The following is a 26,312-nucleotide window of genomic DNA, read 5'->3' on the forward strand; positions in this document are numbered from 1 at the left end:
ATATATATATATATATAAACTTTTAGTTAATATGTATTAGAAAAAAGAAAAGTAAAGTAATCCTCACTGGGAAATCCTGACAAGGAAAATATAATGAAAAAGCTCAATGAAGCAATGGACTCTCTGAAGAGTAAAATGGCTCATAGAGAAAACAATGTAGACTTGAAAAAAACACACAAATCAAAGCATGACAAAACTGGTTTAAAAAAGCCCCAAACTCTCATATTTCTATAAGCCAACGTTTGGTAAGACAATCTAAATATTATTAATTTCCAAGAAAAAATGTGAATAAAATCTGAATGCCATATTCTAGGAAATCATGTAAGAAAATTGCTTAAACATGTTGGAAACATAGGACAAAGTTAAAAAAGATATAATTTAGAGAACACTAAGAATTATCCTAACTTTAATAGACTTAGAAAAGTAATTGCCAATTTCTAGAGCATCATCCTAAAGGAAAGATTTTTGAATGCATCCAAGAAAAAAAATTCACATGAACACGACCATTTTAAATTACAACTATTCAGTGAGAAAGAAAGAAAGCATCTAGAATGTGATTATTTTCAAAGAATTACATTTTTCCCCATATTATTAACTATCTTTCAATGAGGTCACAAACTTTTGCTTTTACTGATAATATTTCAGAACTGAACAGGAAATCTGACATTTAAATTGTCTAAGTGAGTAAAATTTAAAAGACGTAATCTGTAGTTGAACACAATTAAGCAGTAAACAATATATATTTAGGATAAATTAAAGGTAATTCCAGAGGGGAGGTCCTAAGATTAAAGAGGACCAGGAAAAACTTCTTGCAGTAGGTAAGACTTCAGTCGTGACTGAAAGGGAGCCAGGGAAGCCAGAAAGCAGAGATGAGGAGGGAAAGCATTCCAGGCATGGAGGATAGCAATTGAAAATGCTCAGTTAGCTGGGGGCAGCTAGGTGGCACAGTGGATAAAGCACCGACCCTGGAGTCAGGAGTACCGGAGTTCAAATCCAGCCTCAGACACTTGACTCTTACTAGCTGTGTGACCCTGGGCAAGTTGCTTAACCCCCATTGCCCTGAAAAAAAAAGAAAAAGAAAAATGAAAATGCTCAGTTAGGAGATGGGATGTCATATGTGAGGAACAGCAAGAAGATTGGAGGGGAGTAAAGTGTAAGAAGACTGGAAAGGAAGGAAGGAGATAGATTATAATAGGCTTTAAATGTTCAACAGAAAATTCTTCATTTGAACCTGGAGGTAGTAGGGAGCCATAGGTATTTATTATTGAATGGGGAGAGGAGATAAGAAGGGAGAGGGAGGCAGTGATATATTCAGTACTCTGCTGTGGGAAGATCACTTTGACAATGGAGTGGAGGATGGATTTGAGTGTGAAGAGATTTGAAGCAGGGACACCAATCAGCATGTTATTACAACGCTCCAAATGTGAGGGCCTGCATCAGGTTGGTTGCAATGTCAGAGGATAGAAGTAGCATATATAAGAGATTTTGTGAAGGTAGAAATGACTAGACTTGACAATTGAAGGTGAGGAGTTGAGAATGATATCTATGTTGTGAGTCTTGGGGTATGGGAGGATGGTGGTACTCTCAACAGTAAAAAGAGAATTAAGGAGAAGGTTGGGTTTTGGGGAAAAGATGATTTCAGTTTTAGACATCTTGAGTTTAAGATGTGTATGCAACATCTAGTTTGAGATGTCTAATAGGTAGTTAGAGATGTGAAGCCAGAGGTCAGCAGAGAGGTTAGGGCTGGGTAAGTAGAACTGAATATCATCAGCATAAAGATAATTGGAACTGGCAATAAGTGTTGGGGGTCCTATATTTCTCTGTAAAGAATTACATTCTTGCACACGTCCTGATTAAAGATAAAAGAAGTTTTATTCAGTACAAGGGGATCTGGCCAAGAGAAAAGTTTAGACCTCCCCTAATCAGACTAGGAACAACCATTTTATAGAAGGTAGATGGGCTGATCACCTGAAAGTGGAATGTTTCTTTTGGGGGCTGGGAAAACTTGAATGAGGGGTGGTGGTCCTAACTTTAGGAGTTATCTCTATCCCCTGTAGCCAATAAGGCAGCAGCCTTACTTCTTAGATGTGTCCATTTCTCTAGTTTAGTTTCTCAAGGAGAGTTACCCCAGCCCTAATCAAAACCAGGGGAACTGATGAGATCATCAAGTAAAATAAGATAGAGGAAGAAAAGAAGAGAATCTAGAAAAGAGCCTTGGGGGACATCTATGGTTGTGTCAACCTGAAATTTTAATAAAACAATCAATAAAACAAAACTGTGATCTTTAATTGGGGTAGATGAGTTGCAGCTTGTGTTACTGCACAGCAAGTGCTGGAGTACCCAAAGAGGAGGACTGAGAATACGGTCTATATAAGGTACTAGGACAGCGTGGTAGTGGTGGTACTAAGAGAGAGTGGTAGTGGTGGGGTGAGGAAAAGGTTAAGTATCTCATAATTTCACCAGTTAAGTTCTTTTGCATAACGTAGAGTACATGAAGAAAGCTTGGGAATTTCCAGAGGGGAGTGTTTGGGGTTTTACAAAATAAAGAAGCCAAGTTGATGTCTGATCAGGCCCAGGCAACTCACTGACCCAAGAATGGGATCAATCAATTCTCAGTCGATTGTGTTTGTCAGTTGGTAGGTATGATATAGATAAATATCTAGCAAAGGAGACAGAGAAATGGTTAAATAAAAACCTGGATATAAGAGAGAATGAAGAATAGAGTAATTGATAATGTCAAATGCTGTGGAAAAGTAAAGATGGATGAAAATTGAGAAGAGTCCAATTAAGAGATCATTATTAACTTTGGAGGGATCACTTTCAGTTGAATGATGAGATCAGAAGCCAGACTGCAGAGTTAAAAAAAAAAAAAAGAATGAAAGGAAAAGTGGAGGCACCTAGGTAGTCTTCTCAAGGAGTTTAGAACAAAGTTGAAGAGAGATATTGGGTAATAATTAGCAGAGGTTGTTAAATCAAGTGAGTTTTTTGAGTATGAGGGAGACATGGGCATGTTTATAAGCCCTCCTCTAGTCCTTAGGGAGCTAGCCAGACATTCCTCTTTGTATCTGACTGGAATCCCTTGGTGTATTATTTGTCTCTTACTCACTTGTAATATTTTCTATTCAGGCTGATAATTCTGAAGCTTGATGACCATATTTTTTGATGAGATATATCTGGGATTCCTTTTTGGAGGTGACTGTATCATATCAATTTATATGTTGCCCTTTGGATTCAATATGGCCCAGGAATTTTATTTTATTATTTCCTTAAGAGGGTATTCAAATTCCTTGTTTCATCATGTTCTCTTGGTAAATTGAAAGTTCTTAAGTTATATTTCCATAACCTGTTTTCCAGGTCAGTCATTTTTAATGGTAGATGTCTCCTATATTCTTCCAATATTCTTTTCTTTTTCCTCTGTTTCTTCTTATATCATTGAATATTTTGGATTCTAATCCATTTCTTTTTTTTTTCCAAAGTATGTACTACTTTCCAGGTTTTCCAGCTTCTGTTTTATGCTATCTATGCTCCTTTGGAGAATTTTTCCTGCTTATAGCCCTATTTTCATTCCTCACACCATTATCCAATTATTTTATTCTGGTATTATCTTATCCCATAATCCTTTTTTTTGTCATATTATGAGTGGATTATATTATGAATTTTTATTTGTTTATGTTTCCCCACTTTCTCTGCACTGCTTTTCCCTCCCTTCTTGGGGACTTTCTTGATTCATTCAGAGAATTCCTTTCCTTTCTTCACTTTTAGTTGTTGGAGGTTTTCTTTTCTTTTCTTTTCTTTCTTTCTTTTTTTTTTTTAAGTTTCTTTGGTGTATTTGCTGTCTTATTTTGGTGGGGGATATCTGGACATGCTTCACTGCCTCTCAGTTCTCTTACTAGGAGATTTCACAATCACACTTTTATGTTGTTTTATTTGTTTTCAGGGATTGTATCTTTATGAAGACACAATTGGGAATATGTTAGTAGTTTGCATAATAAGTTTAAGTAATTTTTTCCAATTTTTAAAAACATAATTGCATTATAAAACTGTAAAATAAACTGCTATGTGAATAACAAGAGATTCCTTGTTCCAACTGTATATAATCAGGGAAGGCTTTGTGAAGGAAGTAGCATTTCAATTGGATTTTAAAATATTTTAAAAGGAATTCTAGTAGTACATAGGCAAGAGAAGAAAGGACATTCCCTTTTACCTATTAGCACTGTGTTTTCCCAAAAATTATCAGGCAAGGATCATATTTTATAGAATACTTAATGAATACCATTGCAGGGTCACAGAGTCAGTTGATGGAAGATTTAGCTCCAAAAGGATATTAATGCAAAATAGGAAGAGTCCTGTAAGGATAATGGAGTTGGGGGTGGGAAGTGAAGGTTGAACTGAACTATTTTTGAAGAGCCAAAGTCAGTGGTAAGGACTTTTTTTTATCATTCATAAAGCCTAGAGAAATGATATATACAGATGAATATTGATTTTTTTCAAGGTTGTGGTGGTAAGTACATAATATAAACATATGGTCTCTTTTTTTTTTAAAAAAAAACAAAATCATCAGTTTGCACAAGAAAGAAAATTGTGACTCAGAAACAATAACATCTCTTGTTAAACATCATATTCCTGATGCTAAATTAAAAGAAGAAAGTGAAGGAAAGCTTGTGTATACATTGCCCTTGGAAAGGACAGATAAATTTCCAGGTAATTTATCTTGTAGGATGTTTTTGAGTGGTGTCATTGTCTGGCTTTTTCCAGGCTTGGTCTACACTAATCTGGGACCTGAGTATTGTGTCTGTCCTCTGTTCTACCTCAACTATCTCTCTTACCCCTTGTCTGGGTCTCAACTGGAGTCCTCCATTGAAGTGGTATGGCATTTTGAGGTTTAGAGGCAAGATTTCTTTTTAAAGTATCATGCCTTAAACCCAAATCACTCTAACTCTCATTGATAGGCCAAGGTTTCCCACTGCAACCCTGGGCATCTCCAGTCACCTATATCTTGCCACTGGACCCAGAGGAGAGAGTGAGTTTGGTGACTTTGCACAGCCCTATTTCACATCCAATTCATTGCAAGCCATGACATCATCTCCCCAATGTCCTTGCTGTTGTTTTTCCTTCATTCTTGAAGAGGCCTATGACATGGGGTGATTCCAATTCACTGCAAGTCATGATATCACTCCCATGTCATGGTCTTCTTCAAGAATGAAGGACAGGGCAGCTAGGTGGTGCAGTGGATAAAGCACCAGCCCCGGATTCAGGAGGACCTGAGTTCAAATCCGGTCTCAGACATTTGACACTTACTAGCTGTGTGACCCTGGTCAAGTCATTTGACCCTCATTGGCCTGAAAAAAAAAGAATGAAGGACAAACAAACCACAAGGACATTAGGGAGGTGATGTCATGACTTGCAGTGAATTGAATTTAAGTGACAGAGGGTTGTTCAAGGTCACCAACCTCACTCTCTTCTCCAGAGCCATATGGGTCCAGCAGAAAGGTATACATCAGGATGACTAGAGATGGCCTTGGATGTCTTGTATTTTATTGTGTGTGTGTGAGGCAATTGGGGTTAAGTGACTTGCCCAGGGTCACACAGCTAGTAAGTGTTAAGTGTCTGAGGTCGGATTTGAACTCAGGTACTCCTGACTCCAGGGCCGGTGCTGTATCCACTGCACCACCTAGCTGTCCCTTTGTATTTTTTTTTAAGGCAACTGGGGTTAAATGATTTGCCCAGGGTCACATAGCTAGTAAGTATCTGAGGTGAGATTTGAACTCAGGTCCTCCTGACTCTGGGACCAGTGTTTTGTCATGGTCCTTTTCCAAAAGGAAGGACAAACAACAACCACTTCCTCTTGACATAGGCTTAGAATGTCATGGTCTTGGAACCAATTAGATGGGTTTCTCCTGTGAGAAGCAGACTCAAAGATGACCAGATATCAGGATAGACATGCTGAAGAAGTAAGGGAAGATAAAGGTTTATAGCTGAATGCTGGCTGTGCATCTAGGAACCTGGCTGGAGCCAGGAGATTGAGATAACCCCAAAGGTCAGGACCACCATTTCAAAAAAATACACCTCAACTCTCAGAAATGACAAGCACCCAAGCTTTCCTACCCTACCCCCAATGAGAACTTTACAGTTTTCAAATGATCTCTACCCCCTACCCCCATCCTCCAAAAATAGCCTTGCCCTTCCTGCTATCATTTGAGGAAATTCTTTTGAATACTCTTTTTCCTATCTGTGAGGCTGTCTCTGACTTCCCTCTCTCTCACCTTTCCTAAAGTCAAATTAAAAAAAAAAAACTACTTTAATTCAAATTGGACTGTGTGTGAGAACATAACTCTTTATTGAGTAATATCTAAGAACTACCATTACTCCCCCGTGACACTCTTAAGAGGAAGAATGGGCTCTTCCATCTTTTATTTTTACTTCATCAGACTAGGAGAAAGCTTCCCCCAAAACCCCATAAGCTTTTTTTCCATAAGAAAAGGGAAATTTCAATTCAAAGAGTCAGCTTCCTGAGGCCAAACTCTTTTGGAATGTATCATCATCTAATTAAAGATTGCAAATATTTAACCGGTCTTTCAGACTTCCTATAACTGACATTGAGTTGTAGGACATTGTCAGAAAAATTATTTGATTTAGAATTGTAAATTCCATATAAAGAGAGAGATTTAAGCTCCACTTCTGTTTCTATTCTGTTCTGGCCTTTTGGTCAAGAAGGCTTGAAAAGTCCTCTATTTCATCAAATCTCCTTATTCCCTCTGTACTTTTACATTGAGTTTTGCCAGATATTTTGGTTATAAGCCCTTACCTTTTGCTTTTTGGAATACTGTGTGTGAAGTTCTCCCCTTTATCATGGTGGCTGCCATGGTTTATGTGATCAAGACCATGGTTCCCTGGTATTTGGCATTTTTCATTTTGGCATTTTGCAGCATTTATTCCTTGGGTCAGGATGTTCTGGGTTTGGCCTGTGAGGTTACTGAGAATTTTAATTTCCATGTTTCTTTCAGGAGGTGACTGCCGGATTCTTTCTAGTTTCACTTTGCCCTCTGGTTCTAATAGATTTGGACAGTTTTCACTAATGGTTTATTGAAATATGATATCCAGGCTTTTTTTTTTTTTTAGGACACTCATTTCAGGTAGTCTGATGAGTATTAGATTATTTATTTGACCTGTTTTCCTGGTCAGTTTTTTTTTTTTTATAGCACTGTCATGGGGAAAATGGGGTAGGGGTTTGGGATAGGGATAGGGGTTTGGGGTAGGGGTAGGGGCTTGGGGTCCTTAGGAATTCCTCTTTAAAGAATTATACCTTCTTGCACACAAAAGCAGTTAGAATAAGATAGTGATTTATTTAGGGCAGGGGAAGGGAAGGGAAGGGAGACCAGGAAAGAAATCCTCGGACTTCTCATGGGGAGAAAGGCATGGCACAGAGAGTGGCTCTGAGATAAGAATCTCTTCGAGCAGGAGACAGGCAGGTACTTTTTTTGTTTGCTTGTTTTTTTTGTTGTTTGTTTTTTTTGGGGGGGGGGTTGTAGGGCAATGAGGGTTAAGAGACTTGCCAAGGGCATTCCTTTTTTTCCCTCCTTTTTTTTTTGGTGAGGTAATTGGGGTTAAGTGACTTGCCCAGGGTCACACAGCTAGTAAGTGTCAAGTGTCTGAGGCCGGATTTGAACTCAGGTACTCCTAAATCCAAGGCCACTGCTTTATCCACTGTACCACCTAGCTGCCCCCAGGCAGGTACTTACTTTTATAGAGGACTGATGGGGGTGACCATCTGACTATGGAAAGTTCCCTTAGTGAGGGAGGACTATCCCCCGCTGGTGGTGGCTGGGGGAATTGGGTGAGGGGTGGCTGCAGATCTCTCATGCCATCTCTCTCCTCAGGACACAAAGGCAGCAGCCACACCCAAATTTATCTCCCCAGAGGTAAGGGAGACTAGAATGAAGGGTGGGGATCCTGGAGCTAGCTCAGTCCAATCTGGTTCCACTTATCTCTTTTAGGTATGTCTGTCCTTTGGTTTAGCTTCTCAAGGAGAAGGTTCCTTTCTGGGGTGCTCTGGGCTCATAACAGCACGTATTTTATATTTTCTTCTATTTTTCCATATCCCCCTGCCAATTCTTGTCTCACAGAATCATTTTCTGTTTGGTTTATTATAATTATTAAGGAGTTCAATTCTCTTAAAAGGTGTTTTGGTTTTTTTGGTCACTATTTGTTCTAAGATATTAATTCTTGCCAAACTTTCTCCCTGGATATCATTTCTGTATCTTTAATTTCTTTTAGGTTCAGCAGTTCTAGTGGCCAAGACATTCTTTTCTCTGAGTCTCTGAACTTATTGTGGAGTTAGTGTTTACTCCAGGAATTTATCTCTTTCCTTTTAATTTCTTCATTGTGTTTGGCATTCACCTCTTTTCACATGTATCTTTAGGCTCAGTTTCTGCATTGTGGATTTGCATTTGGGTCAGACATGCTCCCCATTATACTCTGGGTACTGTGAGCAGGGGCTGGTAGGTCTTGGATGAAATGGTTAGACTAGGTCTCGTCTTTTGCAGGGGGTTGCCTTAATCTCAAAGTGGCTCAACTGAAATTTTAGTTTTGGCTTCTTTTGTTTTCTCCTTAAATTATTTTGAACCAGAAGTTGTCTTTGTTGCTGACTCAGAAGCCTTTTTGTGCTGATAGAAGGCACCCATCTGCTTTCCTTTCCAGTTTCTATCCTAACCCTTTCCCTTGTTATGTGTCACTTGCTCTGTGTGGGGCACGGACTGCTTGGGTACTTTGATGTGTGCGGCCAGGGAACTGAAATTTCTTGGAACTTGTCTGCCTGGTCTCTTACTGCACATTAGGTACAAACCTTGCTCTCAAGGAAGTGTACACATATATAAGTCTATACAGAAAAAATAGAAGTTATTGAAATAGGAAGAATGGAGAGAACTAGCAGTTGAGATAATTAGGAAAGGCTTTGTGTAAAAGGTGGTGCATGAGTTGCATCTTGAAGGAAGGGAGAGATTCTAAGAGGTAAGGAGGGAATGCCTTTCAGTTATGCCTTGTTGTTGTTGCTGTTGTTGTTTATCCTTCATTTTCAAAGAGCACCATAACATCTGGTGGTGATATCATGAACTGCACTGAATTGGATTCAGTGAGACAGGGCTGTGAAAATTCACCAGCCTCACTCTCTCCTCCAGAGCCATCTGGGTCCAATGGCAAGATGTAGATCAGGACCACTGGAGATAGCCCCAGATGTTTGAGGCAATTGGGGTTAAGTGACTTGCCCAGTGTCACACAGATAATAGTGTCAAGTGTCTGAGGCCAGATCTGAACTCCCATCCTCCTGACTCTAGAGTCAGTGCTCTATGCACTGCACCACCTAGTTGCCCTTCTAGTAATTCCAGTTCAAGACACAAGAAGGAATACAGTCAGGAACAGAGAGAGGGCCAATATGGTTGGATCACCAAGCGTAAGAAGTGGAGTAATATGTAATGAGGAGAGAAAAATAGTTTGGGTCCAGCATGTTGTGAAAGTTTTAAAAAGCCAAGCAGGGGCAGCTAGGTGGCGCAGTGGATAGAGCATTGGCCCTGGAGTCAGGAGGACCTGAGTTCAAATACAGCTTCAGACACTTAACACTTACTGGTTGTGTGACCTTGGGCAAGTTACTTAGCCCCAATTGCCTCACCAAAAAAAAAAAAAGCCAAGCATAGGAGTTTATATTTTATCCCACAAGCAACAGAAAGCCACTGGAGATTTATTTTGGTAGCTGTCTTGAAGACATTGAAATGATGAGAAAATTGATCCAAAGAGATAAATTAGAAGACCATTGCAATAGTCCTGGTGAGATAATGGATTATTTGAACTAAGGTAATGGCTGTGTGAATACAAGAAGGGGTCAGATGGGAGAAACGTGGAAATAGAAATAGTAAGATCTGGCAACTGATTAGATATGTCTGGGAAGGGAGAATAAGGAGTTGAGGAAAATCTATTCTTCTTTTTGTCTGTCTATCTAGCAATATATTTACTATCAATTAAGTAATAATTCTTATCATTTTAATATTATGATGTTTTCTTTAGACCTTTGCAGAGATATTGATAGTTATAATGGCCAAGGCATTGTGCATTATGGTGTTTCCATGACAACTCTGAATGAAGTATTCCTAAAACTAGAAGGAAAAACAACGGATGAAACAGGTAAAAAAAAAATGTGCTGGAAATTAGCAATGAAATTATCACCTGAAATGTAGAAGCCAATATTTACATTAAGACTAACAAGGTAAAAAATTCCTGCTTTAGGTAAAAACCTTTTCAAATGACTTGAAAGAATAACAGCACTTCTGAAAGACAAACTCCCAAAGTAGTTATCCTTATTCTGCAGGAGTAATTGAATTTAAATTTACTCAGCATTTGATTTTTCTGACCACATATATTTTATGAAATTTTTTTAAATTATAATAAACTGTAGTGTTTTTGTACATGTCTTATTTTTTCTTCCTAAAAATTAAATTCCTTCAGGGCAGGGGATTTACTTACATTTTTTAGTTTCCTCTATGCATCACACTCTCTTGAATTTGTTTTTTAAGACACTAAATGTTTGGATATTAAATCAGCTAGCATTTAGATAGCTATTTAAACTATGCAAAATGCTTTATATATGTTCTCACTTAGTCCTTATAACAATCCTGTGAAGCATGTTATTAATATGTCCATTTTATAGACGGGAAAACTAAGGTTGAGGGAAGTTAAATGACTTGCCCCAAGGTCACATGGCTAGTAAGAATCTTAGGTGGAATTTGAACTCAGGTCTTCCTGATTCTAAGTTCACCATTCTTGCCACTGTACCACCTAAGTTGCCTTATTGACATAATTTATTCTCTGTTTTATGTTGTGACCATGACTATTCTAGGACTTTTACAATATCCTTAAAGAGAAAACTAGTGAATTTAGAATAGCATCTTGTAAATAGCTTGTTTTGTTTTGTCTCTTTCTCAACTTTCCCATAGATTTTGGGAGTTGGTTACAGGCTCAAACAGAAGTGACAAGAAACACTGAAAGCGTTGTTGAACTTGACCAGGCTCTCTCTTCACTTCCTGGAAAGAAGAAGGTGCCACTCAATCGCATGGCTCTGTGGAGACAACAAGTCTGTGCAATAGCAAGGCTTCGATTCTTAAAACTAAAACGTGATAGAAAAACTGTTCTTACCATGTGAGTATAAAAATCCCAGCTCTTCCCCCCCCCCAAATATGTTGCCAGAACTCTGACATAAGCAGGGAGTGGGATTTGCTCCAAATTTTCCCACTACTCTTAGGGTTTAGTAGAGTAGAGTTGGGTTTAATAGAGAAGCCACAGTAAGAGGAGCATGTGATCCTTGGATAAAATAGGCGAATCATGAGAAAGTGTATATAATCCCTCTTATACTAATTAGGGCAGTAAGAAACACAGCTAGAACTCAAACCCATTTTTTTCTGGCCCCTAATCCAGTGTTCTTGCTACCTGTATGGCACTGGGCAAGTCACTTCAGGATTCCGGGGCTCTGTTCTCTCACCTGCAAAGTAAGGGAATCATATTTCATAATCTCTAAGATAAAATTTTGATTCTGTGAAACTATCACTTCATTGTAACAAAATTAGAGGAAAATTGAATGTCACCTTTCTTGTCTGTTTATAGGCAAAACTCTTAACCAAACTGAATCAAAGAAGAAGAGAAGTGATCATAAAAAAGGAAATATTGAATTTATGCTAAATAAAATTTAAAAGAATCAATTCAGCTAGGAAAAGGAGAAAAACTATTTATTGGAGAAAGATTTGCATCATTTCTTATATAAATCTGATAGTCAAGATATTTAGGAGATTACATGAATATATAAAGATAAATAATTATGCCCAGTAATATTCTGAAAGACAAATTCTATACCTGGTGTTCTTTGGACAACATTTGCCAGAGACAATTTATTAATAATATTGTTAATGTACATGCAGTTCTTCTTGGAGAGAGATCCAAACAGGCAAGTTTCCTCTTAATTGGAAGTTTTTCCTGGCCCAAGCAATGTCTACTTATATTTTATAGCAATCATGAAACAAAGACAAAATTTCTTTATAAAGAAAAAGAGAGGGGCAGCTAGATGGTGCAGTGGTTAAAGCACCAGCCCTGGATTCAGGAGTACATGAGTTCAAATCCGGCCTCAGACACTTGACACTTACTAGCTGTGTGACCCTGGGCAAGTCACTTAACCCTCCATTGCCTGCAAAAAGAAAAAAAAAAAAGAAAAAGAGAGAGATAAGCACTGGTAATCTATATTTGGAGTATCCAGATTCTACTTCTCTTCCATTCTTCTCTTTTACCTAGTATACATCCATATCTCTTAGTCTAAAACTTTGGTTGTCTCTTTTTAATTCCCCCTTTATGATCAATCCTCCAAAGTTGAAATTTGTGTTTGTGATCATTTGCTTGCTAACAATAACTTCCTCTTAGATCCCCCTTTTCCTGTATCCTCCTATTTCCCAGCTGATTTTTTGGTGAGATAATTGGGGTTAAGTGACTTGCCCAGGGTCACACAGCTAGTAAGTGTCAAGTGTCTAAGGCCAGATTTGAATTCAGGTCCTCCTGACTCCAGGACCACTGCTCTATCCACTGGACCACCTAGCTGCCCCTCCCAGTTGATTTTTAACATAATTTAACACCAAACACCTTAGGGGTATTTCTTTTTTTGTTTTATCAATTTTTTTCTTTATCTTTAGCTCTCGTTTTCACCTTTGCTGAGGTGTTTCTGAGAGAAGCAAGGAATGACTAAAAATTTCCTATTATCACCCTAGCCAGAATTCTCTTTTCTTCTTCTCCTAACCCTCATTGTATGACCTTATTGTTTCTGCCTATTATTCTTTGAAAGACAAATTACTTTCTTTTTCCTCAGAACATCTAGCTCTGTCTTCTGGAAGAGCCTTAAATCTGTTTTTGAACTTTAAGTAGTACACACCCCTTTTCCTTCCTTCTCTCCTTTTTGTAACATTTCTGCTCTCTAACCTGTTAACAAGAATAATCTCCACTGCAAATTCTTTTTTCCCCCATTGAAACCTCTCTTCCATTTCCTTGAGAAATTCTTTATTCACTATCCCTAACAATCTGAGGTGTGGAGTGGCCTAGATTTGGACTACAGACTATTATCACATGGCTATAATAGGAATACATACATCACACCCCCAATACAGGTCACTGCCCAGTTCTCTCTACTCTCCAAAGTTAGATTTTCAGCTCATTTTTATGTTTGTCTGTTTCAACTACTTGTGAATGCACTTACACACTAAGCACTTGGTTAAAATGGTAAGAGCCAATTTTTGTTGTTCAGTCATTTCAGTTGTGTCTGACTCTTCATGACCTCATTTGGAGTTTTGTGGGAAGAATTACTATAGTGATTTGTCATTTTCTTTTCCAGCTCATTTTACAGATGAGGAAACTGAGGTAAACACAGCTAGTGTCTGAGGCCAGACTTGAACTCATGAAGAAAAGCCTCCCTGACTCTAGGCCTGATGCTCTATATATTGTGCCACCTCACTGCCAACAGCCAGTTAGTTAGCTCTACCTAATAACTTGAAAACACCCTCTTCTTTTTCACCCACTTGCCCCACCGAGAAATACACTCCAACAATTTAACTCTCTCATTGTTTCACTTAATTTTTTCTTTCTGCCTTGCTTAGTCTTTCCAGATAACTTTTCTTCTTTTTTGTTTTCTTCTTCCTTATTTTCCTTTCCTTCTTTCCTTAATTCTTCTAAATATCCTTTGATCATTTTCCATCCTCCTTAGTCTTCTTAGATCCTTCCCTTTATTCAACTTTCTTCCAGAGAACCCTAACAATTCTGTGCCTTTATTTGGACATAGTGATTGTTCTTTTCCAAACTTTCCTCAATCCTCCCTATTTTTTTGCTCTAAAATTCATCTTTCCTTCTTCACTACTCAAATTCTTCTAAACCACCCACACAACTTTCTTCTTTTTATCTGGTTCAAATCATTTACTCTTCTCTCAATCCTTTCCTTACAACCTTCTCCCATGGAAGCCAGATTCACAATGTAGGTAGATATCAGTAGGGGCTTGTGAGCTATTGTTGTGGTATGATATTTGTTGTTCAGTCATTTCAGTTATGCCTGATTCTTCATAATCCATCTGGGGTTTTCTTAGCAGAGATACTGGAGTGGTTTGCCACTTCCTTCTCTACCTACTTTTATAGATGGGAAAACTGATATTGACTCCAATATGAGGATTTGAAAGAAATATAGGTTTAAAACTGGAACACACTTAGAGCCCATCTAGTCCAACTCTTATTTTAGACTTAAATAAACATAATCACAGGGAAGTTAAATGACTTGCTTATGACCATATAATCAATAAATAGTGAAAATAAATAAAAGTAAAAAAAAGTAAAATAACACAAAGTGAAATAAAAAGTGAAAAAAGTGAAATAAATAAAAGATGTGAACCCAGGCTGTTCGGCTCCAAATCTAGGTTGCTTTACACTATTTCCTGGTGCCTCCTTCTCCTCTTTGAGTACATATTCAAATTTTAATTTAGCCTTATGTTGTGAATGAGTATGCTGATGAAGCTATACATCTCTCCCTCCCCACATCATGGGAAAATAAGTAAACCAATTTGTCATTTACTTTATAATCCACTGCAGGGGAAAAAGATACTACAATATACCTGGATATTGATTTCTAACAAAGTTGATATGTTGCACATTTTTTTTTCTATAAAGAAAAAAAAACCCACCTGTGTGCCCCCATCTTACTTTCCCTCCTATTTAGATTACTGCTGCTTGGAGTAATTTTTATACCTAACCTTTTTGAAATGATACTGAGTAAAATATTTCATCAAGAGACTTCTTGGGGACTTTCACCTGAAACATATTTCCTCTCTCCTGGACAAATCCCACAAATTCCACTTACGAGCCTTTTGATCATCAATAAGACAGGTAAAGAAATTGGGCTAAAATTTAGTTTTAATTTTATTTATTTTTTATTGTTAGGAGCATGAACCAAGCATGTTCTAAGTATGCTCAGAAACTTAGAAGAGGCCTATACACACACACATGCACACACACATGCACACACACATATATATACTAATATTTTCTACATAGTATAGATACATATAAATATATATGTATACTTATATATAAATATAAGTATACAATGTGTGTATAAGGTTTTAGAAGAGTATTATATATTATGTTATGTTATCCTAAAACCATATACACATACATTGTAATTTTTTTGAGGAAATGAGCACATGGAAGAAGGAAGGCTATGAAACACGAGAAGATAAATTAAATTACGTGAAGTTATAATTGTAAGGGATATTAGTTTAGGAAAGACATTTTGACAAATCACTTAATTCTTGCAACTAACTGTAAGTAGAAGGTAGAGATGATTTAAACCAAAACCAAAAAATTCCTTGCTAAAGAATCTAAAATTGAGTTTCATTACTCAAAACCTAGATCTCATGAGAGAGCTTTCACATTCACCCAAATGTCCTAAATCAGAAGGTTCTGTATACTTCTACATGGGAAAAAATAATATTTCATGTCTACAATGTTTGCCATATTAATATGCATTGAGTCATGTAATGATTGGAATGATGCCACCTACTGGAGACTTGCTGTGGGAAAGCTCCGCCATGAGGAAAATGCCTCAGAGGGCAAGGCCATGTGGCTTTTCCTTGGCGTCAGGAAATGATGTTTGCTCATGGGTGCTGTCTATCAAGGCTACCAGCCAATCAACCTGAGGAGCCTCCTATTTTCTGGGAGGAGACAGGAAGGAGGAAAGAGAGCCTGCTCGGAGAGCTCTCGCTCTTTTGGGTTCCTGATTGATGGTGGTGGTGGTGGCAGAGGACTTCACAGGAAATTTGAGGAAAGACAGGAATGCCAGGCTGTTGGAATTCTGTTCTCAATCTTTTTCTTTCTATTTTTCAATAAACCCTTAAAAACCTAAACTCGTTTTATCAGTGATTTTAGTCAGTTTCCCCCAAAACTGGGGGAACAGATTAGAATCCACATTTAGAATCTTAAATTACACAGTCATTTGTACAAGTAAAATTTAAGGGGCACAAATGTTTCTGAGTAGTCTGGTCCTCACAGTTGTAAAAAACCTCTTGCATTCTTCAATGAACTTCTTGTTATCATAAATATAAAACATCTGATAAAGCATAATAGAATATGAAGTGAGTATAAAGATACAATTCTTTTTTTAATAATTTTATTTTTTTCCTGTTACATGTAAAGATAGTTCTCAACTTTTGTTTATACAAGCTTCCCAATTTCAGAGTTTTCTCCCTCCCTCCCGTCCCTCTTCCCTCCCTTAGACAGCAGGTAATCTGATATAGGTGTTTATATATATATATATATATATACACATACATACATAATAACATTAAACATTTCTGCATTAGGCATGTTATAAGAGAAAAATCAGAGCAATGATGAAAAACCTCAAAATAGAAAAACAACAGCACCAAAAACAAAAGAAATAGTATGATTCATTCAGCATCTATACTCCACAGTTCTCTCTTTTTTTTTTTCCCTCTGGATTTGGAGATCTTCTTCTATCATGAGTTCCCTGGAACTCTTCTGTACCATTGCATTGGTGAGAAGAATACAGTCCATCACAGTAGATCAACACACAATGTTGATGATACTGTGTACAATGTTCTTCTGGTTCTGCTCATCTCACTCATCATCAGCCCACGCAAGACCCTCCAGGTTTCTCTGAACTCCTCCTGCTCATCGTTTCTTACAGCATAATAGTATTCCATTACATTCATATACCACAACTTGTCCAGCCATTCCCCAATTGATGGGCATCCCCTCAACTTCCAATTCCTTGCCACCACGTAAAGAGCAGCTATAAATATTTTTGTACATGTGGGTCCCTCTCTCCTTTCCATGATAAAGATACAATTCTTAAAATTTTTATTTTTGACATTTTCATGATGATTTCTTTCTATTTATAATTTACTAGGGTCAAGCATTGAAGATTTTATAGATTCTTTAAAGCACCAAAACATAGTTCTGGAAGTAAAGGATTTTGCAAGTAAAAATGACACAGATGATCTATTATACAATGGAGCCATTATTGTATCAGGTACAAAAAAGGTATGTTAGTCTCCAGTTTACTAATTGTCAATGAGTTAGTATTATCCAGAAGGGGAAACAGACATTTTTTTTTCAAATGGGGCAAACACCATTAACTGTTCTTGGGGACATCAGAACCCCTAGTTGGGAGATGGAGATGAGGAGACAACATTCTCTGAGGAGGAAGGGGAAATAGAGACCCCAGGATACTGTTGTTAGGCCACGGAAAAGGAGACTTCAAATGACCTCTCTGAGGAATTGAACCACTTGACCTATTTTAGCTAATTATTCTTGATAACTAGGGACTACGGTCAGATACTTTTAATCCTCTGTCCAGTTTGTTACCATCCCTTATAGCAAAATATTTTTGAAAAAGAAAAAAGAAAAGAAGTTCAGCAAAACTAGCCAATACATTGGGGCAGCTAGGTGGCACAGTGGATAAAGCAGCATCCCTGGATTCAGGAGGACCTGAGATCAAATCCGGTCTCAGACACTTGACACTTACTAGCTGTGTGACCCTGGGCAAGTCACTTAATCCTCATTTCCCTGCAAAAAAGAAAGAAAGAAAGAAAGAAAACTAACCAATACATCAACTGATTCTGACACTATACCACAACCATAGTCCCAAACTTCAGAAAAGAAAGCAGAGATCAATTTTCTTATCTCCTCTGAGAATGCTAGTTTATTATTTTTATTTGTTATCACTATATCTATTGTTATAGTTGTATATGTTGTTTTCTTGGTTCTGCTTCCTTCATTCTGCATAAGTTCATGTAAGTTTTTCCATGTTTATCTGAATCCTTCATATATATATATATATATTCTTACAGTATAGTAACATCCCATTATATTCATATTCTGCATTAAAAAGGTTTTTAATTTTTTTAGTTCTTTGCTATCACAAAAGGTGCTGGTGTATATATACACACACACATATGTATATATGTATGTATATGTATACATATGTTTATGTGGGACTTTTTCTGCCTTTTACTTCCTATGAACTTATGCCAATGAAATTTTTGGGTAAAAGTATAATTAACATTTTAGTTACTTTCAATAATTTCAGATGGCATTACAAAATATTTGTACCAATTTATAGTTCCAACAGTAATCTCGTCTTCCTAAAGCTCTCCCATTTAAAAAAATATATTTTCTAACCCAACAATTATTTTGATTTGCCTTACTCTAGTTAATGTTTGGATTAAATTAAATTTAAACCAATTTGTTCCAAATTAATGATTTCAAGCAAGATGACATATGGTTGTTAAAAGTTTGAAATTCTTTTTGAACTATTTGTTCATATTCCTTCACCTTTTATCAGAGAATAGCTCTTTGTTTTATATATTTGATCCAATTTCCTATGTACCTTGGATATCAGCCCCTTATCAGAGGCTTTGATGCATTGATTCTCTGTACCACCCTCCCCAACTCATAGTTTTCCTTCTTATCCTACATATATTGATTTGGTAAAGGCAAAAAATTTTCAATTTCATGTCATCAGAATTATCTATTTTATCTTTCTGCCTTGTTTAGTTAAGAACACTTTCCCAAGCCATAACTGTAAGAGGTATCTAATTTCACTCTCTCTCTGTCTCTCCCTCCCTCCTTCTCTCTGTCACTGTCTCTGTCTCTGCCTCTGTCTTTGCCTCTGTCTCTCTCCCCTCACCATCTCCTCCCTTAATAATCTAGGTGCATAGCATAAGGTTATTATGCTATTTGGCATGAGGTGTTGGTCTAAACCAAATTACTGCCAAACCTTTTTTTCAGTTTTCCCTGTAGTTTTTGTCAATATGAAGTTTCCCCTCCCAGTAGTTTATTTCTCAGACATATTGAAAATTGGGTTAATGAGTTCAATTGTTTCTGATTCTTTCCTAACTAATCTGCTTCACTGATCTATTTTTCTTATTTTACCAGTGCCATATAATTATGTTGATTACTGATTTATGGTATAATTTTAAATTTGGAATATTACTCCTCATCCACCCCCATTCAAAGGGCATCCCTTGAGATTCCTCTTTCAAACTTTCTACTTGTTTATTTTTATAGTCATTTGTTTTCTCTCCATCTCACTGCTCACTCCCAATAACAATTAAAAAATAAAATCCTCATAACAAATATTCATAGTTCATCAAAACAAATACCCATATTGGCTATTTCTAAAAAATGTACAACTAATTCTGCACTTTAAGTCCATCAGCCTCTCTAGCAGGAAATGTCTTATATTTCATCTTCAGTACTCAACTTGTGGCTTATCATGACATTGCTCAGAATGCTAAAATCTTTCAATGCTGTTTTTCTTAGAATATTGTTCTCAATATATAAATTATTGAACTCACTTAACTCAGCATCAATTCATTGAGTTCTCAGTCATTTCTTATGGCAACATAATAATTCCATTACACTAATACCATAAATTTGTTTAGCCATTTGACTAGACAGGGCTAAAGATCTGCTATAAATATTTTTTTTACACATATAGGTCCTTTCCCTCTTTCTTTGACTTCTTGGGGTATAAACCTACTACTAGTATAGATTAGTCAAAAGCTCAAAGTTTAGCAACTTTTTGGACCTAATTCCAAATTGCTTTCCAGAATGGCTAAACCAATTCACAGATCTGCTAATCAGTCAATCTTGAATCAATCATCTTTCTAGAGGCAGACAATGAACTTGTTGTTACAATTGTCAAAATTAATACAAAGCTAAAAGTAAGACACCTTGTTATAATTTCATTGATTTTAGTACTGTCAGTGACATAGGTTATAACCCATCCACATTTTCTCATTTTTTTTGTGCTTCTTATCCATGTCTTCCCTCACATTATCCTAGAACCAGATAGGTTCAAGGCCTTCTTCTAGGTCTTTTAACATTTTGTGTATTAACAGTGCAACACTTAGGTTGTCCATACTTTGCTCTTGCTAGATGACCATTCAGTTACTTTTCTAATTATATATTTTTTGGATGAAAATTTTTGTCACTTCTTGAGCATAATATGCTATTGCCTATTTATAGCGATTATGGATCTCCACTTTTTTCTTGGGCAAACCCACAGTTTTGATTCTGAGAAAGTGGTTCTCTTGAATTTGCAATATTGTGTTTCCATGATATTTATCTCAAAAAAACATGGGCCTTCAATCTTATTCTCAAGGAAGTAAAACAAAAACACAGTTCCATTTCTTCTTTGTAGAGGTAGGAGACTATGGATGTAGAACATGTCATATATTGTCGTGTTCAGTTCATGTGTTTGTTAGTTTTCACTGAACTACTTCCTCCTCCCAAACCCCTTATTTATGTTTATATTTCAAGTAATAGGTTACTGTATAGGAGAGTATAACAGTACTATTTGGAAATTAAGATTATGTAAAGACAAAAATATTTTTTAAAATAAAGTAAAAAGATGGGTCAGACAGCAGTTTAGGATTATTAGATGTGCCATACAATTTCCCAAATGGAATTTGATCCTACTCATTCAATTCTGGTCCCAACTTATTGCTCATTTGCATTGTCTACCCAAGATACATGCATTAATGGTTTAACTCACTGGACTCTCTGTATAGAATGACAGAACCAGAGAATTTTACAGTTGTAAGATACCTCAGAAGTAATTTGTTGCAACTTTTACTGTAGTGGAATTTGTTGTTGTTGAATTGTTTCAGTCATGACTTACTCTCCATGACCCCATTTAGGGTTTTCTTGGCAAAATTACTGGAGTGGTTTGCCATTTCCTTCCATAGCTCATTTTAAAGATGGGGAAACTAATACTGACTCCGATATACCTGACAAGTGGTCATCCCAATGCTTGGCATACTTTTAACAATAGGCATTCTTCATTCTTTTGACTTTTATGATGTACTTCATGTCTGTAACCATGGGCATAAATTAACCACATGCTAATAAACAGCATTAATTAAATATATTATCACAAACTGCTGACTTATTAAACCTATCCCAGATGATAATTTGTAGAATTTACTTAATATTCTTTACTTGATCTGAACTTGATTTTTCACTCAAGTAAAGAATAAAAAAAGAAGCACCACTATTTTTACTCATAAGCAATTGATTAATTGCATTTTCCTCCCAGCAATGTTAACCTTTCATTTGTTTTCCCTAAGGATTATGGGTTTTCAGTTGTATGTAACACGAAGAGACTGAATTGTTTTCCTGTGCTTGTGGACATCATTAGTAATGGACTACTTAAAATGTTTAATTCCTCAAAGCAGATTCAAACTGAGAGAAGCTCATTTTCTCATGTAAGTATAACAGTTAGAGCTTGTTTAGCTGCTATTGCTAAGAAAAAGTATTATTGAAGAGAAAATTTTCCAGCTAACAGAAACTTAACCTTTTAAGAACCAAAACATTTTTACACTAACTTTATTTTTTAGAAAGAATTCTTTCTAAAGGTTTTTCTTCTTTCCTTTATGATTAAATGGATTATATTTGAACATAATTTAACTTTTTAATGATGACTTCGATTCTAATCTCATATCCTATCAACTCAGAAATGAGAATTGTCCAGAGAAACCAGATTACCAAAAAAGGTGATGGACAATTAAGTGAATTTTGGAGCCTAGTTCCAAATCACTTTCCACAGTGGTTGGACATTGGACAACTCCAATAACAATGAATTAGTGCTGTTGTCATCCCTTAAAACATTTCCATTTTAAGGTTTTTTGGTCATCTTTGTCAACCTGTTGTGTATGAGGTGGAAACTAATAATTGTTTAATTAGTGATTCCCATTATTAATGTTTGGAAGTGCTCTTTTTGGGGATGGGTAAGATGATTGTTGGTAACTTTCTTATCCAATGGGGATCACTCTTGTTTTTATATAGTTGAATCAATGTGGATGCATATATACATATGTATTTATATATGTATTTAGAAATATATGTCATATCTTGGAGAGTAGACCTTTATCAGAGGAACTTAATGAAAATATTTATTTTTCACTAGTTGACTGTTTTCTTCTACTTTTAACTACTTTGATGTTATTTGTGCAAAACATTTAATTTTATGTAATCAAAATTGCCCATTTTATCTTATGTGATCGTTTCAATTTTTTGGTCAAGAATTTTTCCCCTATTCAAAATTGTGAAAGTTATGTTCTTCTCTTTAAATTTATGGTATATTCTTTAATTTCTGGTCATATATCAGTTTGAAATTTATCATGATATATGATGTGATATTAATCTAACTGTAATTTCTGATGGTCTCTTTTCCAGTTTTCCCAGTGGTTCCTGTTAAAATAGAGTCTCAATACCTATAGTTGATATTTTTGGGTTTATCAAACACTATACTACTATGGTTAATTGCTTCTGACACATATCTAATCTGTTCCACTAATCAACTTTTCTGTGTTATTTTTTATCCATTGTGCCATACCTTTTTCCCTTGAGAGTCTTCTGCTATGATATGTTGCAAAATAATTGTGGTTCCTATTTTTCCAGACAGTTTCTTCTATTACCTTTCACATAGGCATTTTAGCCATAAGTGCTACCCCTTCACTTCACTAGGTGGTGCAATGGATAGAGTACTGGGTCTAGAGTTAGGGAGATATTAGTTCAAATCCAGCCTTAGACACTTACTAGCTATGTGACCAAAGTCAAGTCAATTAACTACAATTTGTCTCACTTTCTTCAGCTGTAAGATGGGGATAATAATAGCATTTCCCTCTTATGGTTGTTGTGAGGATCAAATGATTTAATATTTGTAAAGTACTTAGCACAATGCCTGACATATAGTAAGCAGTTAATAAATGCTTATTCCCTCCTCTTTGCCCTTCTAGCTACTCTGGTAGCCAAGCCATGCTCTTTTCTAATTCTCTTGATGTGGAAATATTCTTTTCTTCTGCCGTAATGTCTTGGGTTTATTTTAACCCCAGATTTTTCTTCACTGTCTTCATTATTTTCTTCTCTGGCTCATCTCTTTAGCCACTTCGCTTTATCCACTGAGCCATCTAGCTGCCCCATGAAGTTTTTCTAAGTTCAACTTTCTGCTTTGTCCCTCTATTCCAGTACCATTTGTAGAACTAGTCTTAGAACAATGAGATCCTGGACTATGATGGTGGTAAATTAGAATAAAAATTTTTTAAAATGGGACTGAATTAAATTGAGATATTATAAAGGAGGAAATATTAGGATTTGGTTATATACTGGATGTGGGTGTGTTGGTGTGTGGGGGTGGGGGTAAGGAGAATAAAAAGTTACAGGTGATTTTTAGGCTTTTGTTGGGAATAGGTTGGAATAAGAAAACAATATATTCTCTCTGAGCCACATTGCATTTGAAGGGAATGGTAGGTTATTCATGTAGAAAAGGCCTTAGAGCAGTGATATATCTGTGACTGAAATGAAGGTGAGAGATAAGTAGATCCAAGTTTAGGGATCATATTTGTGGATGTTGTAATAGATACCATGAGAGTATATACACTCATGTAAAAAGATGAAGTACAGAAAGCTAAGGACAAAGGGATCCTTTTTTAGGAAAGGGAAAATGAAGAAGAACTGGGAGAACATAGAAGAATGATTAGATTCTTCTCCCTCTGGATTCTCAGTGCCTTTTTGTTGCCTTCTATCCATGTAGAACCCCATTTGTGGTTAGAGGATTAAAGGCTAGCCTCACTCTAGCAGAACTCTAGTCCTTTCATTTCTCCTCACCCTTATCCTTAGGTTAGAAATTTTCTGCATTATCTCTCTTTTCTTCCATACCTTTCTAGGCGAACTGTTGTATGAATTAGTCTATTAAATAAATTGTCATTACTAGGTTAATGAATTATCCTGGCTAGTAATATTTTTTCAAGGCCTTCAAAGAATGCAAAATAAAGATGGGCTGTAACTAATGTAAGGTGATTGGTTATTTTCCCTAAAGTTCATTCTTTAAACAGCCTGAAATCCGTAAATCTTATGATTTCACAATTTTGTGATATTCTTCTTCCCCATACTGCCATCATCATGTTTCATTAGCCTTATGTTGTGAGTTATTAGTACAATTAAATACAACTAGGACAAACTGTCCTCTGTACATTTCACAGCTCTCTCTCTGTCTCTGTCTCTCTCTCTGTGTCTTCCTTTCTCTGCCTGTCTCTGTCTGTCTGTCTGTCTCTGCCTCTTTATCTGTCTGTCTGTCTGTCTGTCTCTCTCTCTCTCTCTGAATCTGTCGCCTCCTTCCTCTTTGCCTCCTCTAGGGATCAACCACTAATATTACACTGCTATGATATTACTGGGATTGACCTTCCTCTGAGCACCAAAACTGCAGCTAAATTTATCTCTGGGTGCCAGAAATCCTAGTTATGGCTTTGGGTGTGACTAATGTTTGAATTTCTAGCATAATGTTGGAACCCTTCAACTCTTAAGATGCTAGTTTGGGAGTATTGTTCATAGAGATGGAAATTCAGGGATTAATTCTCTTTCCCAGAATTCACCACTTTGGTGATATGGAAATTACTATTATTATGAGAGAGTTCCAGAACAGAGAAGGAAGAAAAGAAGTCATTTTGTGCTTGACACAACTGGGCTGGTTATGACTCTAGGCGTGTACTCCTTTTACAAGCAGACTGCTTCCTCCCCACTGCTTCTATCCCAAACCACAGATTCCAAGATTTTAAGAGTTTCTGATGAGAACTAATTGACTATATTTGGTGAAAGTACTATGTTGAGACCCCTTCCCTGTTAGTGAACAGCTCAGAGAAGATGGTTGTAGAAGGAAAAAGTGGCAGGAGAGGGCAGCGGGGAGGAAGCACACCAAAAGCAAAATGGTGTTCATATGTTTCACCTTGTTTCTAAGCCTTTCAATTTCTATGCTATCTCATTTGTTCTCTATAAACAAAATCAGGTTGCTGCCACACACCCAAAAAATCTAGTGTGATAGAGATTGGGAGAGAGATCTTTTTTGTCCCTTTTACTATGAATTTATGCATGGGAAGGGTGTCTGCAAAGATCTAGTTTTGGGGTCTCCAACAGGAGAGAAATAGATTAAGGTTTAAACCTTCACCATCATCTTCTAGACTACTTATGGAAGCCAAGGAGACAAAGTGCACTATGGGGAAGACCTAAATTATTTTCTTCCCTCTCCCTCCCCCCCCCCCCGCTCCGCCTCATTCCTTATTTGTTTATTTATTTCAACATTCATTTGGAAAATTTTGAGTTCTGAATTCTCTTCCTTCCCAATCACTACCCCATCCTTGAGGAGGCAAGCAATATATCGATTATACATGTGAAGTCAGAAAAAAAATTTTCTTAATAATAAACCTTTTTATTTAAAGTTTTGAGTTCAAAATTTTATCCCTCCCTCCCTTGCTCCCTCCCTGAGGTGGTAAGCAATCAGATATAGGTTGTACATGGGCAAGTCATTTTGTATAAGAAAACTTAAATAGAAGAAACAAATGAAAGAAAGTGAAAAATAGCATGCTTTAGTCTGTTCAATCAATATCAGTTCTTTCTTTGGAGGTGGATAGTATGCTTCATTAGTCCTGTGGGACTGTCTTGGATCATTGTATTGCTGAGAATAGTTAAGTCATTCACAGTTCTTCATTAAATAATATTGCTGTCTCTATGCACAATGTTCTCTTGGTTCTGCTCACTTCACTATACATTAGTTAATGCATGTCTTTCCAGGCCTTTTTGGAATCATTATCCCTATCATTTCTCACAGCACAATAATATTCCATTACCATCATATGCCATAGCTTGTTTAGCCATTCCCCAATTGATGGACCTTCCTTTGTTTTTCTTTTTTTTAATTTTAAATTTTATTTCTGATATATATATTTTATACATATATCAAACATGGATATAATATTCACAAAGACACATATATGGCATATATAATGTAAATTTTCTACATTATTACATTTAGATATACCTAAATATATTCTAACACATATAATTTAGTATTTTAATTCCTTAAATAACTTCTATAAATAACAAATACATATCAATTTATATAAATAATTTATATGATAAATTTGTTTAAATATAATTACTACATAAATGATACTTAAATAGCTCATAAATACACAACATATATATATATTTGTGTGTGTATATAAGTACATATATACTTCCTGTACCCTTCCCAGCATGCCCCTCCCCCACCTTTCCAGATTAAACATATTTCTATTTCAATTTCTATCCCTCCCTTGTCCCCTCCCTGAGGTGGTAAATAATTCGATGTGGGTTACACATATATGATCATGGAAAACACCATATTTGTCAGTTAATGA

At 36.4% G+C, this 26,312-nt stretch overlaps 1 protein-coding gene across 3 annotated transcripts in view; it reads left to right on the forward strand.

Moving 5' to 3' along the window:
- LOC122726418 (ATP-binding cassette sub-family A member 9-like) overlaps positions 1-26,312 on the forward strand; it is a 126,184-nt gene that overhangs the window by 37,186 nt on the left and 62,686 nt on the right. For all 3 annotated transcript variants that reach the window (XM_043964109.1, XM_043964110.1, XM_043964111.1), the window contains 6 exons: positions 4,562-4,701; positions 10,054-10,170; positions 10,980-11,181; positions 14,771-14,937; positions 16,982-17,115; positions 21,210-21,347. In XM_043964109.1, the coding sequence (XP_043820044.1) occupies positions 4,562-4,701; positions 10,054-10,170; positions 10,980-11,181; positions 14,771-14,937; positions 16,982-17,115; positions 21,210-21,347 (898 nt within the window). The remainder of the gene's footprint in view (positions 1-4,561; positions 4,702-10,053; positions 10,171-10,979; positions 11,182-14,770; positions 14,938-16,981; positions 17,116-21,209; positions 21,348-26,312) is intronic.

The sequence above is a fragment of the Dromiciops gliroides genome, chromosome 4 (assembly GCF_019393635.1).
Source record: "Dromiciops gliroides isolate mDroGli1 chromosome 4, mDroGli1.pri, whole genome shotgun sequence".
Taxonomy (NCBI): Eukaryota; Metazoa; Chordata; class Mammalia; order Microbiotheria; family Microbiotheriidae; genus Dromiciops; species Dromiciops gliroides.